The following is an 11,484-nucleotide window of genomic DNA, read 5'->3' as shown; positions in this document are numbered from 1 at the left end:
AAAAAAAAACTACTGAAAGTTGGGTTAAGATTGATATCAAAGTGAACTGATATGAATATTTATCCATAAAAGTAGAGTTGTGTCATATACGAATGTGATTTTGATACAAAATTATTAAATGATTTTAAAATGTATGTAAGTAGTAGCATTTTAAAATTATTGATTTAGCAATTGAAAATAATTCTAAAGTAAATATTGAGACTTAAATTAAGAAAACTTTGAATTAATCAGAGTTTTAAATTCAACTATTATAACGTTAAGTAAGTTTGATTTAGCAATACGCATACCTTTTTTTTTCTCCAATCAAATTTTGAGTGAAACAAAAAACCCTACTTAAATAGAGATTTATTAATTTAAATGTTACGCGCTACGCTAGTACTTGAGTCAAAATGTTTTTCAACGTGAAGAAAAAGTTTCAAGTGATAAGGAATTATTTTACATTCTTATTTCAATTTTAATTTTTTTTTATTTGACTTAGCTTATTGCTTAGCTCGTGTTTAACATTAAATTATATAAAAGTTATTTAAACATGACTCAATTAACTTATAAAATCAAAAAATAATTTGAATAATCAATAAAAATATAAAGTTTAACTTAAAAAATATTTCAAGACAACCTTTTTTAAAAATTGAGACAATAATATATTGAACAGCTCCATGCTTCACAGCTTAACTCGTTAAACTTGTAATTCGGATGATGAACTTTACTAGGTTTAAGAACTTTTTTTAAAATTAGTTTTTTACTTAATCATATGATATAAAAAAGACGGTAAAAAAATCGAGCACAAAACCAAATAACAAAATATTTATTCAAAACTATAATAACCTTATAAAAAGTAAATTTAAACAATTTATGAAGATAAATTCAAAATCAAATAAATATTAAAAAAAAAAAGGTGAAAATTCAAAATAAAAAATAAAATAAGAGCCACCTCCTTAATTATTTATATGAACAATGAAGGAGGTGCATACACTCTAATGTTTTAGAGTTCTAACAACTTGTATGCTCACTCTATGTTGTTGCTGGGGGACCTATATTTTTTTAAATATAAAACAATATATAGGATCAAGAAAATTCTTTGACATTGTCATCATCTCAAAATATACCGTTGTTTTGAATTTTTTTTAATGAAGATAAATTTTTCTATTAACATATATCTTGTTTGTCTTAGTTAACAAAATATTTTAACTAGAATCACTGTTTATAATTTTTTAAAACATTTTATTATTATCAAAGCAAGTAATAAAAAATATCAAAATAATATATCTATATTTTGTGTGATTGAAAGAAACACCAACCTCAATTGATTTTCATGAATAATTTATTATTAATATTATTATTTTTATATTTGAAGCATAATAATTGATTTTCTCTTATTAAAATTCAACTAAAAATTTATAATAGTATTTAAGAATCATGTCAAACTTAAAGAGTAAGTGTGTTTGGTAATTATTTTTTTCAAAGTGTCAAAAAAAAAAACAAAGAAAAAGAAAGAGAAAAAAAAATAACACAGGCTCTGGGCAAGCTTCTAACCCATCACTAGCAAGATATGCTCACGCGGGCTTGGAGGCTAGACTTGTTTGTCTATTCTTGATTTTTTATAATTTATTTTTTTATTTAAAAAATATTAACAAATAACATGTTAAAATTAAAAAAGAAGTACGCCCCAACACTAAACCCACGATATGCACCATTGCCACACGCAAGTTAATCAAATGAGCCACACATATGATTGTTATAAACCAATAAATCACTGTTTATATGAAAAATAAAACACCTTTTAAAATCGTAAAAAAAAAGCTTACATCACAATTTGGAAAATAAATGCACCCTAACCAAATAAATCACAATATAGAATTGTTATAGATTAATTAAAATTTTTATTAAGATACTTCACTATTAATGAAGACCCTAATTGTTTTTAGTGTTTTAGGTTAAAAGTTATTTTTATCATCCTGTTTTTAGATTTCAAACTATGATAATATGATAATGTACAAAATAAATCATAATATTATTTAATATATATCAGGATATTATTAAAAGTTATTTATTTAAAACTGGAATGAAAGTTCATTAACCTTCATAAAAGCATTTAATATGTGTACATAAGTATGAGATACAAATCCAATATAGATAGAAATACACGCAATACATCTATGATTTTAAAATAATTATTTTTATGGGCAACAGGTTAAAACTATGTTTTTTAAAAATTTAAATTATTTAAAAGAATTAATTGTTTATATTTTTAAATTAGTTTAATATATTAATATTAAAAACATTTTTTAAAAAATTAAAAAAATATTATTTTAATATATTGAAAAAAACACACTTTATACAAGAATCTCTACGGGACTTTGCAAACGAAAAAAACGCTTACACATAAAAATCTTGTTTTTCTCTTCTTCCCTAGATTCCATCCCTGACCTGTCTTCTTCACATAAACTCACTCTCACTGCACCGTCCAATTCTAAGTTAAACAAAAAAAATCCTGTCCGGTCCATTCAATCGTATGAGAAAACTCTGTTCAGGTTTGGATTGGATTTGTTTTTTCAATAGTTAGATTCCACCATTTTAAATTAATAACTTCTATTCAGCTCAATTTGCAGGTTTCTTTTGTGTCTCCTGCGAAACCTAGCTCGAATGTTAAATTTAGTAGTAGCTGCTATGAAACTACGAAATGTTGAATTAGCGTAGCTGAAGAATGCCGGGGATTCCTTTAGTCACTCGTGAAACTTCCTCGTATGTTGTTTGTTATAATTAATTCGTCATTTTTCTTTTTTAAATATTTTTTTATTCGGTGAAGTTTTTAAATTTTTATTGTTATTGGAAGGTATAGTCGAAGCACGATAGATCAGATGTGCCGTGAAGATGCACGTGGTGGTGGTGTTTTGCATTTAACTGAAGAAGAAGAAATTGCTGCCGAAGAAAGTCTTTCGATTTATTGCAAGCCTGTTGAGCTTTATAATATTCTTCAGCGTCGCTCGATTGGAAATGTAATTTAATTTACATTTTAGCTTCGTTGTTTTTTTTAAAAAAAATTTAAATTGTTATTCGTTTTGTGTTTGATTGAATATTTCTTTCCTTTTGTTTATGAGGTAGCCGTCATTTTTGCAAAGATGTTTGCTGTATAAAATACAGGCCAAGAATAAAAGAAGGTAATGATGTTCCATTCTAATGTTCTTAATTTTTGGAGTGATTAGCAGCAGTGAATTAGTCTTGTTGAAACTTTTGTATTTGGAGTATTGGTGTGTGGATTTATTTATATGTACTGTAGTTGGTTGTTTGGGACTTCAAGGATACGGACCAGGTCATAGTTGTTTAAGGATGCTGGCATATTTTTGTTGATTAAATTTTGAGGATGTAAACAAGTTTTGAGGTGCTAACTATGTCTCTTTTGATTGAACATGTAGAATACAAATGACGATTTCCATGCTTGTGACACTAAATGGAGTTGTACAATCGCATAATATATTTCCCTTGTATGTTTTGTTGGCAAGGCTTGTATCCAACATTGGGGTTTTAGAGGTAAGAATGCATCTGTTTCTTTTTCCTAGCCAGATTGACATATACTAATGCTATTGGAGATAGTATATGCGGTCATTAACTATTCTTAATGATTCGGCTTTGCTTTTTGTATCCCACAATGAAGTATTCTGCAGTATATCGCTTTAGTCAACCATGTGTTTTGACCGGCTTTGCTGGAGTTGAGGGTAGTGCTCAAGTACAAGCGAATTTCGTTCTCCCGGAGATGAATAAGCTAGCATCAGAGGTCAAATCTGGCTCACTGCATGTCTTGCTTGTCAGCTTTGGTATGCATTCATACGTTTTGATTAATACTTGAGATTATCTGCCACATAATTTTTTTTTTATCTCATTATCTCTATTATTTTTGGCAGCTGGGGCCCAAAGTTCTATGCATGGAATCGATTTAACCAAGGGTCATTTGGGTATGGAATTTTTCCATGTGAGATATGCTTTGGTTCCTTAACTAATTCATATATGATGTCATGTGGAAAGTGTTGCTAATGCATGCTATGGTACTTGCTGGTAATTGGTCTATTTGTAATTTTTCATTGCCAAGAAATTACAAAAGATGTTGTTTTCAAGGTTCAATTTTTTGTTTTCTATTTTGCATGGAGAAAAGAAGCAATAAACCAAACAATGTGATGACAACATGTTATGTCAAACAACTCATTGTTGCAAGTGAATTTGGCCTTATTAAAGGGGTTCTAATTGCCTTTTCCTTTTGTTTAATGGTTGTTTATTTGCATTTTCAAATCCAGCTTTATATTTAAATTTTGCTTGTACATGGCAGAAAATGTTGGAGGATGCTGTCTATTGGGGAAGATACCATTAGACTCGCTATGTAATTTCTGGGAGAAGTCACCAAATTTGGGTTTGGGACAAAGAGCGGAGGTGACATCTCCTGTTGACATGAATGCTTGTTTCTTGAAGGTAAAGCACTGATAGCTTCTGGATAACTATTTATTTTTCATCTTTTACTTGAACCCATGATGTTATAATAAGGACACTAAATGCTAACTGACTCCACATTAATACCCATCATAGAGGCTGGAACCTGATTCATCGTAGTAAACAAATGCCTTCACAATGTAGGCTAATCATTGCATAAAGTACAATGTCATTGGTTAAGCGAGATTATTTTGACTTGATTGCATTATTCAAAGAACTGAATTAGCCATGGGTCTAATGATCACTAATCACTACATCACTCTGACAAGCCACGTGGTGTTACTTCTTTGTCCTCTGCCAAATTGTCTGTGTAAAGAAGCTTCTGCTCACTCCTGGTATTCCTGCATGCTTTCAAGAAGTTTGACATAGACCTGCAGACTTGCCATTTTCCATGGCCCATGCTGTTCTGTAGAAATGCTGTATACTTTCTGTTGTATGATTTAATAGCGATGGTTGGAAGCTGACATTGGCACCTTCATAAGCAGCCTCATGACTGGGAACATTTATGCCCGTTAACTTGCTTTTCATCAAAATTTGATTTTTTTTCTTTGCTTCAAATGATATGTTTTTTTTTGGTGTTTTTTGATCGTTTTGATGTGCTGATATCAAATATAAAATTTAAAAAATAAAAAAAACATTATTTTAATGCATTTTCAAGCGAAAAGTACTTTGAAAAGCAACCTCTACCACACTTCCAAACATCATAACCTGAATAATTTAACTGTGAGAATTATTTGTTTTTTGCAGTCTGATCATCAGGGTTTCATAAGATTACATTTGTATTTGGAAATTTAAGAGTGCTCTTTTGTGTTTCTTCTTGCAGTTGAATTGTTTGACCGAGGACAACTGTGTTTTAATTCAAATTCCATTTAATTCTGAAACTGTGGTTTGTTCTGCTCTCAAAGGTCTTCTAGTTGGACAAAATCAAATTCATTTATCACATCTTCTTCTAGATGTTTATTTGCTGACAGAAGTAAGCCATTTTTATTGTTTGTGTTTTCCAAAGAATACATCACAGCTGCAAGTCAACATTTCTGCAGAAGAGGTTGGAGCTAAGGAAAAATCTTCATACACATGTAGTGACATGTCTTCTTCATCTTCGTCTCATGTTATTCGGTAATCTCTTATACATCCAAGCATCAAACACTTGTCGATTATTATTGCTGTTCTTTATTGCTCTGCACCTGATCTGGGAATTCTTTTGTTTTCCTAAATGAGTATGATAAAGCATTTTGACTCCTTGTATTATGTAGGTTGAGGGCGGGAAATGTCATTTTCAACTATAGATATTATAATAATAAGTTGCAAAAAACTGAAGGTAATATTAATCTTCTTCTTCTTCTTCTTCTTCTTCTTCTTTTGTTATAATGCATTTAAATGTGACATGGGTTCACAATTTGATTTAGATGGAAGAACTTATAACTTCTTCAATCTTGAACAAGACAGATTATGTTGTTTGAACTTTCAATCCCTTGATAGTGAATATTTTCATCAATTGTCATTGATGGGTGTCTGCAACTTTTAAGTCTTTTCCTTGGCTTCTGGTTCTTTCTATCAGCATGATCTGCAAGGTCCTTTTCCTCGTCTTTTATGATGTGTTGGATGTCTAACTTGCAGTAACTGAAGACTTTTCCTGCCCATTTTGCTTGGTAAAATGTGCAAGCTTCAAGGTTGGAAGTTTTCCTGATATCCTTTTGTTCCTTGTGATGAAAACAAAATGATAATTGTCTTTTCTTCAAGCTGAGTTTTTATGTTGAGTTTCATATATATATATAATTTTGTTTTTTTTTTTTTGCTCCTTAGGGTCTGAGATATCACTTGCCCTCGTCACATGACCTCTTCGACTTTGAATTTTGGGTTGGTAAACTACAGGAATCTCGAGTGAATGTTTTTCTTTACATATTTTGTACTCCAATGACTTCTGATTTATGTCTTGCAGATAACTCAAGAATTTCAAGCTGTTAATATATCTGTGAAAACTGATATTTGGAGATCCAAGGTTAGGGTGTTTCCTCCATTTATAAATTCTTCATGACACTTTATTTGTTTTGATTTTTAAATATTACTCCAACTCTGCCATCACAACAGTTCATATTTGATTTTTTGCTTTTCCTATATATGTTATTTATTCAAGTTACAAAGTCAACAAATATTTACTATATGCAGTTGTTCTTTTCGCTCCTATGATGCGCTTTCCATGTTAAATAAAATAAAACAACAAAGTAAGGGTAATATCGCTTGTTTAACAGCAAAATTAAAAGTACATGACAAACTGCATTGCTTTGTTTACAGTTATTGTGTGCTTTGGAATATTGTTTAGTTTAGTGTCTTGTAAACATATAAATATCAGGAATTTTATGATTCGCTGGAAGGTGATTCTCGTGATGCTTAATAGAATGATGTGTTAAACAAAACACTAAAACTAAAAGAGAACACACATGTACATATTGCTTTGTTTACATTACCTTGAGAGCTTTAGAGTAGTTTAAATGAGCACATAAATATTGGGAATTATATGAATTGCTGGATGATAGGTGGGTTCCTGAGTTTATCACTTTTAGCACTGATTGAAAAAAAGAATGCTGTCATTATTGAATTTCTTCCATATACTTACAAGGTCAAGAAAAAACTATGGGAAAAATCAAGTGGTCTATGTGAACTGCTAAATATACAATTTGGGGAAAATGTTTGGCATCCATGCAAAGTATAAAGTATAATATATATCCTATTTATTGTTCTTGGAATTCATATGCCAATATGTTTTATTCAGACTGTTGCAGATGGTATTGATCCAAAACAACAGACCTTCTTTTGGTAAGTCTTGGATTTGTCTTGCTTGAACTAATAAATTTATTCATCTTCTGTCAATTTTGTTGATATTTTACAATACCATGGACTGAAATGGGTTTGTCCATGTTTACCCACAGTTCAAAGAAACCAAAGCGCAAAAGACCCAAGAACCTTATTCCAAATGCAAAGAATGCACATGACAAGACTCTGAGCAGGCAACGGGGAGCCGGTGAGCTTCTTGACAAGATTGGTGGTATGTGCTTTCTACTTGTTCCCATGATCCACGTATGATGGATGGCATCCTTGTAACGAAATCTATGGGAATTTTTAGGGAATGGTTTGATGCATAATCTACTAGATTTTCAAGTCTTTTTTCTTGTGATTAGGAATGATGATGAACAAGAAATGCATAAAAATGACAGCTCCCAACACCTGGCCCAGGCAGAAAAAAATTGTTTTCTGTTTTTCTTTACTTAAAAAATTGTCACATCCCTTTCTTCCATAAGAGACAACATCTCAAAGCATTATTCTTTGGGCCAAAACCACAATTTTTGAAAGCACAAGGTTGGCATAATAAAACAGAGCCATTTGATTCATTGAAGGACTTCATTATCAACTTCTTTTTCCTGCTGCAAGGCTTTGGTTTCAGAGTAAATGAAAGAATAAGTGGCATTTTTTGCATGCTTGTCAGAGTGATGTAGCTAATGGAGCACCTACTAATTGGTTGGTCTATTGTAACGAAACTATGAGATATTTCCAACAGATTTATCAAATGCGTTGCAATGTAATTATGGTGCCTAATTTTACAAATCAGTTTGCTTTGTAGTGGGTTCATATGCTTGCTTGCTTCTCTTCTTATTTTATGTTTGTTAGTTGAGAATCATTATTCTGATGTCTCAGGTGGGAAGGATTTGCCAACAACTAGCATGTGTGGCACAGAGTATGGCGAACACAATCTTTCCAGATTTTATGTTTCAGGGGTATCAGGGTCTGCAGCACAAGCATATCCTGATGCTGAATGTGTTCAAATGGTACCTGGAAATAATCTTGCACCCCCTGCCATGCTACAGTTCGCAAAGACTAGAAAATTATCAATTGAAAGGTCTGACATGAGAAAGTAGGTCTTGATCCATCTCTATTTTTTTAGCTGATCTTTTTTTTAAAACAAAAATTCTATAGGTAATTAAAAAATGCATGACTTGTAATTTGTCAGGCCTGGTCAACAAGGATGAAGAGTTGCATGTTCTATTTATGTACTATACGTTTTAGGTTGTGAGGCTCAAGTTAAAATGTTTTTGAGTTAATGTATCCATGAAGTAGCCTACTAACTTGTCGAAAATGCGATAAATATCAGATTATTAAGGCCTGGAACTCCAATTACGTGGAGTATTGTTGCTGGTTGTAATAGTTCTATATGTTGCAGCTCTAACGTTGCTTATTGTTTAGTAATATGCAGTGTGAAATACTTTTTTTTTTTTAATCTGAGTTAGTCACTTTATTCATTGTTGCTTCAAGCTTATAATTTCAGATTGGTAAATATTTTTCAAAGCTTGAATATGGGTTTAATCTTAATATTTTCTTTTTTGCAGCCGTATGCTCCTTCACAAACGACAATTTTTTCACTCACATAGAGCTCAGGTGAGTAATGACTGTCTTTCAATAAATGATTCCAGTTTATCACTTCCTTTCCTCGTAATATGTGGAAATTTTTTATTCAATTCACTGTTAGTCTTCTTTTTGAAGTATGTTTCTGGCATTTATTATTTGAAGGTCGCATGTCATGGAAAACCATACTTTAGTGAGAGTGAGCATACCGCATATACATGTATTTGTGTGTTAATGCATGTGACACCTATGAAGATTCCAGGCCTGCACTTGTATTGGAAGGAGAATTTATTTAAAATTTCTAGTTCTAAATCAGTTAAAACGTACATTGTCATGGTAGTATAAAATCATTAAAATGAAGTGGTTTATCTTGATGCGGATGATTAAAAATAGAGGTGGATTCTTAGGGAATCATAAAAATCTGACAGCTTTTTTTAATTTGTTTTTTAAAAAATGTTAAGCTTGCTGCTGTATCCTTTTGATGAATATCAATATCATGCATGTTTGAGTTTGTCACAAGTGTGTGTATGATGTTCTGTTTGCAACTCCCAGATTAGTTTTCTTTTGAAGCCCTCACCAACTCCAACGGGACTAGTTTTTATAATGTCACAAGTGTGTGTATGATGCTCTGTTTGCAACTCACAGATTAGTTTTTTTTTTCTCGAAGCCCTCACCGACTCCAATGGGACTAGTTTTTATAATTTAATTTCAACTCTCCATTCAAAAAAAAAAATCTATGAATTAATTGGATTCTGTGGACATAAATTTTTGAAATTGTTCTTTTTGTTTTTTAAGTCAATGGAAATTGAGCAAGTTATGTCAGATCGGGATAGTGAGGATGAAGTTGATGATGATGTTGCGGATTTTGAAGACCGAAGGGTATGTTTAATGATCACATTGCCTAATTCTTCTAGTTTGCTACTCTATGATGCCATTTTGAATCATGTTTGTGCTTACTTTATACATGTTACCTTTCTCCATTGGATTGATTTTCTGAGCTAAAGTCAGTCCCTTTTAAGTAGTCACATTGTGGAGCTTTAGTCAGCATGCTAAGAAAATAATTTGGTTAGCCATCAATAAGATGGTCCCTAATAGGTGTGCTTGCTATGGTTATAGTGCCTTCGAAACATCATAATAAGATAAGATTACAGCTACATAAATATAAATACTTATTTGCTCATATTCATTTAAAAAGTTTATATTTATGTACTCGTGATCATTTAAAAATAATTTTTTTACAAAATAAATAGTTAAATGGCCATTAACAATTTTTTTCTCTAAGATAAGAAGGTTTCATTTGTAAATATCACAGTTATGGTGAAATTAGCTCAATAATGAAATAATAAGATAGAGAATTACAGTACAATGAGTAAATATACATACAGATACTTATTGAATTGTAATTGCACTATAGCATTTGCATGTAGCACAATTTTGGAGCAATTAGTTTAACGTACAAAATGATGAAATAATTGTAATGCCTTCAAGCAACCATTGAAAAAGCCATCAGTAATATTCTATCATGCTGCAGATGCTTGATGATTTTGTAGATGTGACTAAAGATGAGAAGCAAATGATGCACTTATGGAACTCATTTGTGAGGAAGCAGCGGTAATCTTCTCTTTACAGATGCTTTGGATTGTTTATTTTGTTTCTCATAAAGATCTTTGTACTGAGAATCATATTGAATTATTGTTGTCATGGATATCTATAGTTTCGAAACTAACTATGATGCCTGCTGCATGAGTTTCACATAAATATAAAGTTTGTGGCTGTTGGGTGCATATTGTCTTGTTTTGAACTTATTTGCTTTTCATGCTGGCAGGGTGCTTGCAGATGGACATATCCCATGGGCATGTGAGGCCTTCACAAGATTGCATGGACACGACCTTTTCCTAGCCCCAGCTCTAATGTGGTAACTCGTCTACTAATTTTAATTTTAAATGTCATCATATTCCACTGTAGTTGTTTCTTTTCTTCCTGTTCAGCTTCTGCTCTTATTTGTACTTACAAGCAGATCATGTTGTATTTAGAGCACTTGGAGATATTTTCTCATGTTTCACTGTCTTTCAGAGTCAACAATTTTAAATAATCACTTGTTCTCATGGGATTGGCAGGTGTTGGAGATTATTTATGATCAAACTGTGGAATCATGGTCTACTTGATGCACGTACGATGAACTTGTGTAATATGATTCTCGAACAATACCAAAAGCAGGACTTGGATCCTATGAAAAACTAGAGACACGTGGTGTTTTTGCATGGACAAGGAGGAATAAAATTTTCTTTCCCATCTATTAATTTGTTCTTGCATTTAATTGTGGGGCTCAATTGCATACCTTGCCTTTTGTCTCTGTTATTTCGTATAATGTTCTTGTTGATCAACTAAGAGGGTGTTTAGGAGGGTGGTGGCTTGTGCGGTTTCTCCCAAACTCCCTCTTATCAATGTTTAATTTAAAAATTGAACTGGGGTTATGCTTGTGGACCCCATGATAAAGCTGATCAACTCAAAGATGCTTAACATGTGAACAAGCGGGTCATGAGGTAAATCAAACAGTGTAATTGTGGTTGCTTGTTACCTTTGAGATTCTTGGACAAAACTAGTCTCCCCATC

At 31.8% G+C, this 11,484-nt stretch overlaps 1 protein-coding gene across 7 annotated transcripts; it reads left to right on the top strand.

Moving 5' to 3' along the window:
• Nucleotides 1-2,355: 2,355 nt before the first annotated feature.
• Nucleotides 2,356-11,167, top strand: LOC7491491 (polycomb group protein EMBRYONIC FLOWER 2). 7 transcript variants are annotated; one of them, XM_024593958.2, is made up of 22 exons: nucleotides 2,356-2,531; nucleotides 2,610-2,742; nucleotides 2,834-2,996; nucleotides 3,103-3,158; nucleotides 3,414-3,528; nucleotides 3,653-3,812; nucleotides 3,900-3,950; nucleotides 4,319-4,458; nucleotides 5,300-5,362; nucleotides 5,483-5,592; nucleotides 5,730-5,794; nucleotides 6,094-6,146; nucleotides 6,280-6,333; nucleotides 6,416-6,475; nucleotides 7,247-7,290; nucleotides 7,404-7,519; nucleotides 8,167-8,383; nucleotides 8,856-8,904; nucleotides 9,667-9,750; nucleotides 10,403-10,482; nucleotides 10,697-10,786; nucleotides 10,989-11,167. In XM_024593958.2, exons 2-22 carry the CDS (start codon nucleotides 2,705-2,707, stop codon nucleotides 11,110-11,112), a joined length of 1,932 nt encoding a protein of 643 aa, XP_024449726.1. In that variant the 5' UTR covers nucleotides 2,356-2,531; nucleotides 2,610-2,704; the 3' UTR covers nucleotides 11,113-11,167. The 7 variants fall into 7 exon arrangements, with proteins under 7 accessions (XP_024449726.1, XP_024449723.1, XP_024449727.1 ...); XM_024593955.2 differs by having other exon boundaries at nucleotides 2,840-2,996; nucleotides 5,300-5,592; XM_024593959.2 differs by lacking the exon at nucleotides 5,300-5,362.
• The last annotated feature ends 317 nt before the right edge of the window (nucleotides 11,168-11,484 follow it).

Source organism: Populus trichocarpa, chromosome 1, assembly GCF_000002775.5.
Source record: "Populus trichocarpa isolate Nisqually-1 chromosome 1, P.trichocarpa_v4.1, whole genome shotgun sequence".
Classification (NCBI taxonomy): Eukaryota; Viridiplantae; Streptophyta; class Magnoliopsida; order Malpighiales; family Salicaceae; genus Populus; species Populus trichocarpa.
Note: the sequence above shows the minus strand (reverse complement) of the source record. Positions and strands in the feature narration are given on the sequence as shown.

What these genes read in the sequence shown, in the direction of transcription:
- LOC7491491 (XM_024593953.2), top strand. Translation starts at nt 2,705, where the DNA reads ATGCCGGGGATTCCTTTAGTCACTCGTGAAACTTCCTC. An exon ending in CCAACATTGGGGTTTTAGAG is followed by an intron (nt 3,529 to 3,652) that starts GTAAGAATGCAT and finishes CCCACAATGAAG; the next exon opens with TATTCTGCAGTATATCGCTT. An exon ending in TCTTCGTCTCATGTTATTCG is followed by an intron (nt 5,593 to 5,729) that starts GTAATCTCTTAT and finishes TGTATTATGTAG; the next exon opens with GTTGAGGGCGGGAAATGTCA.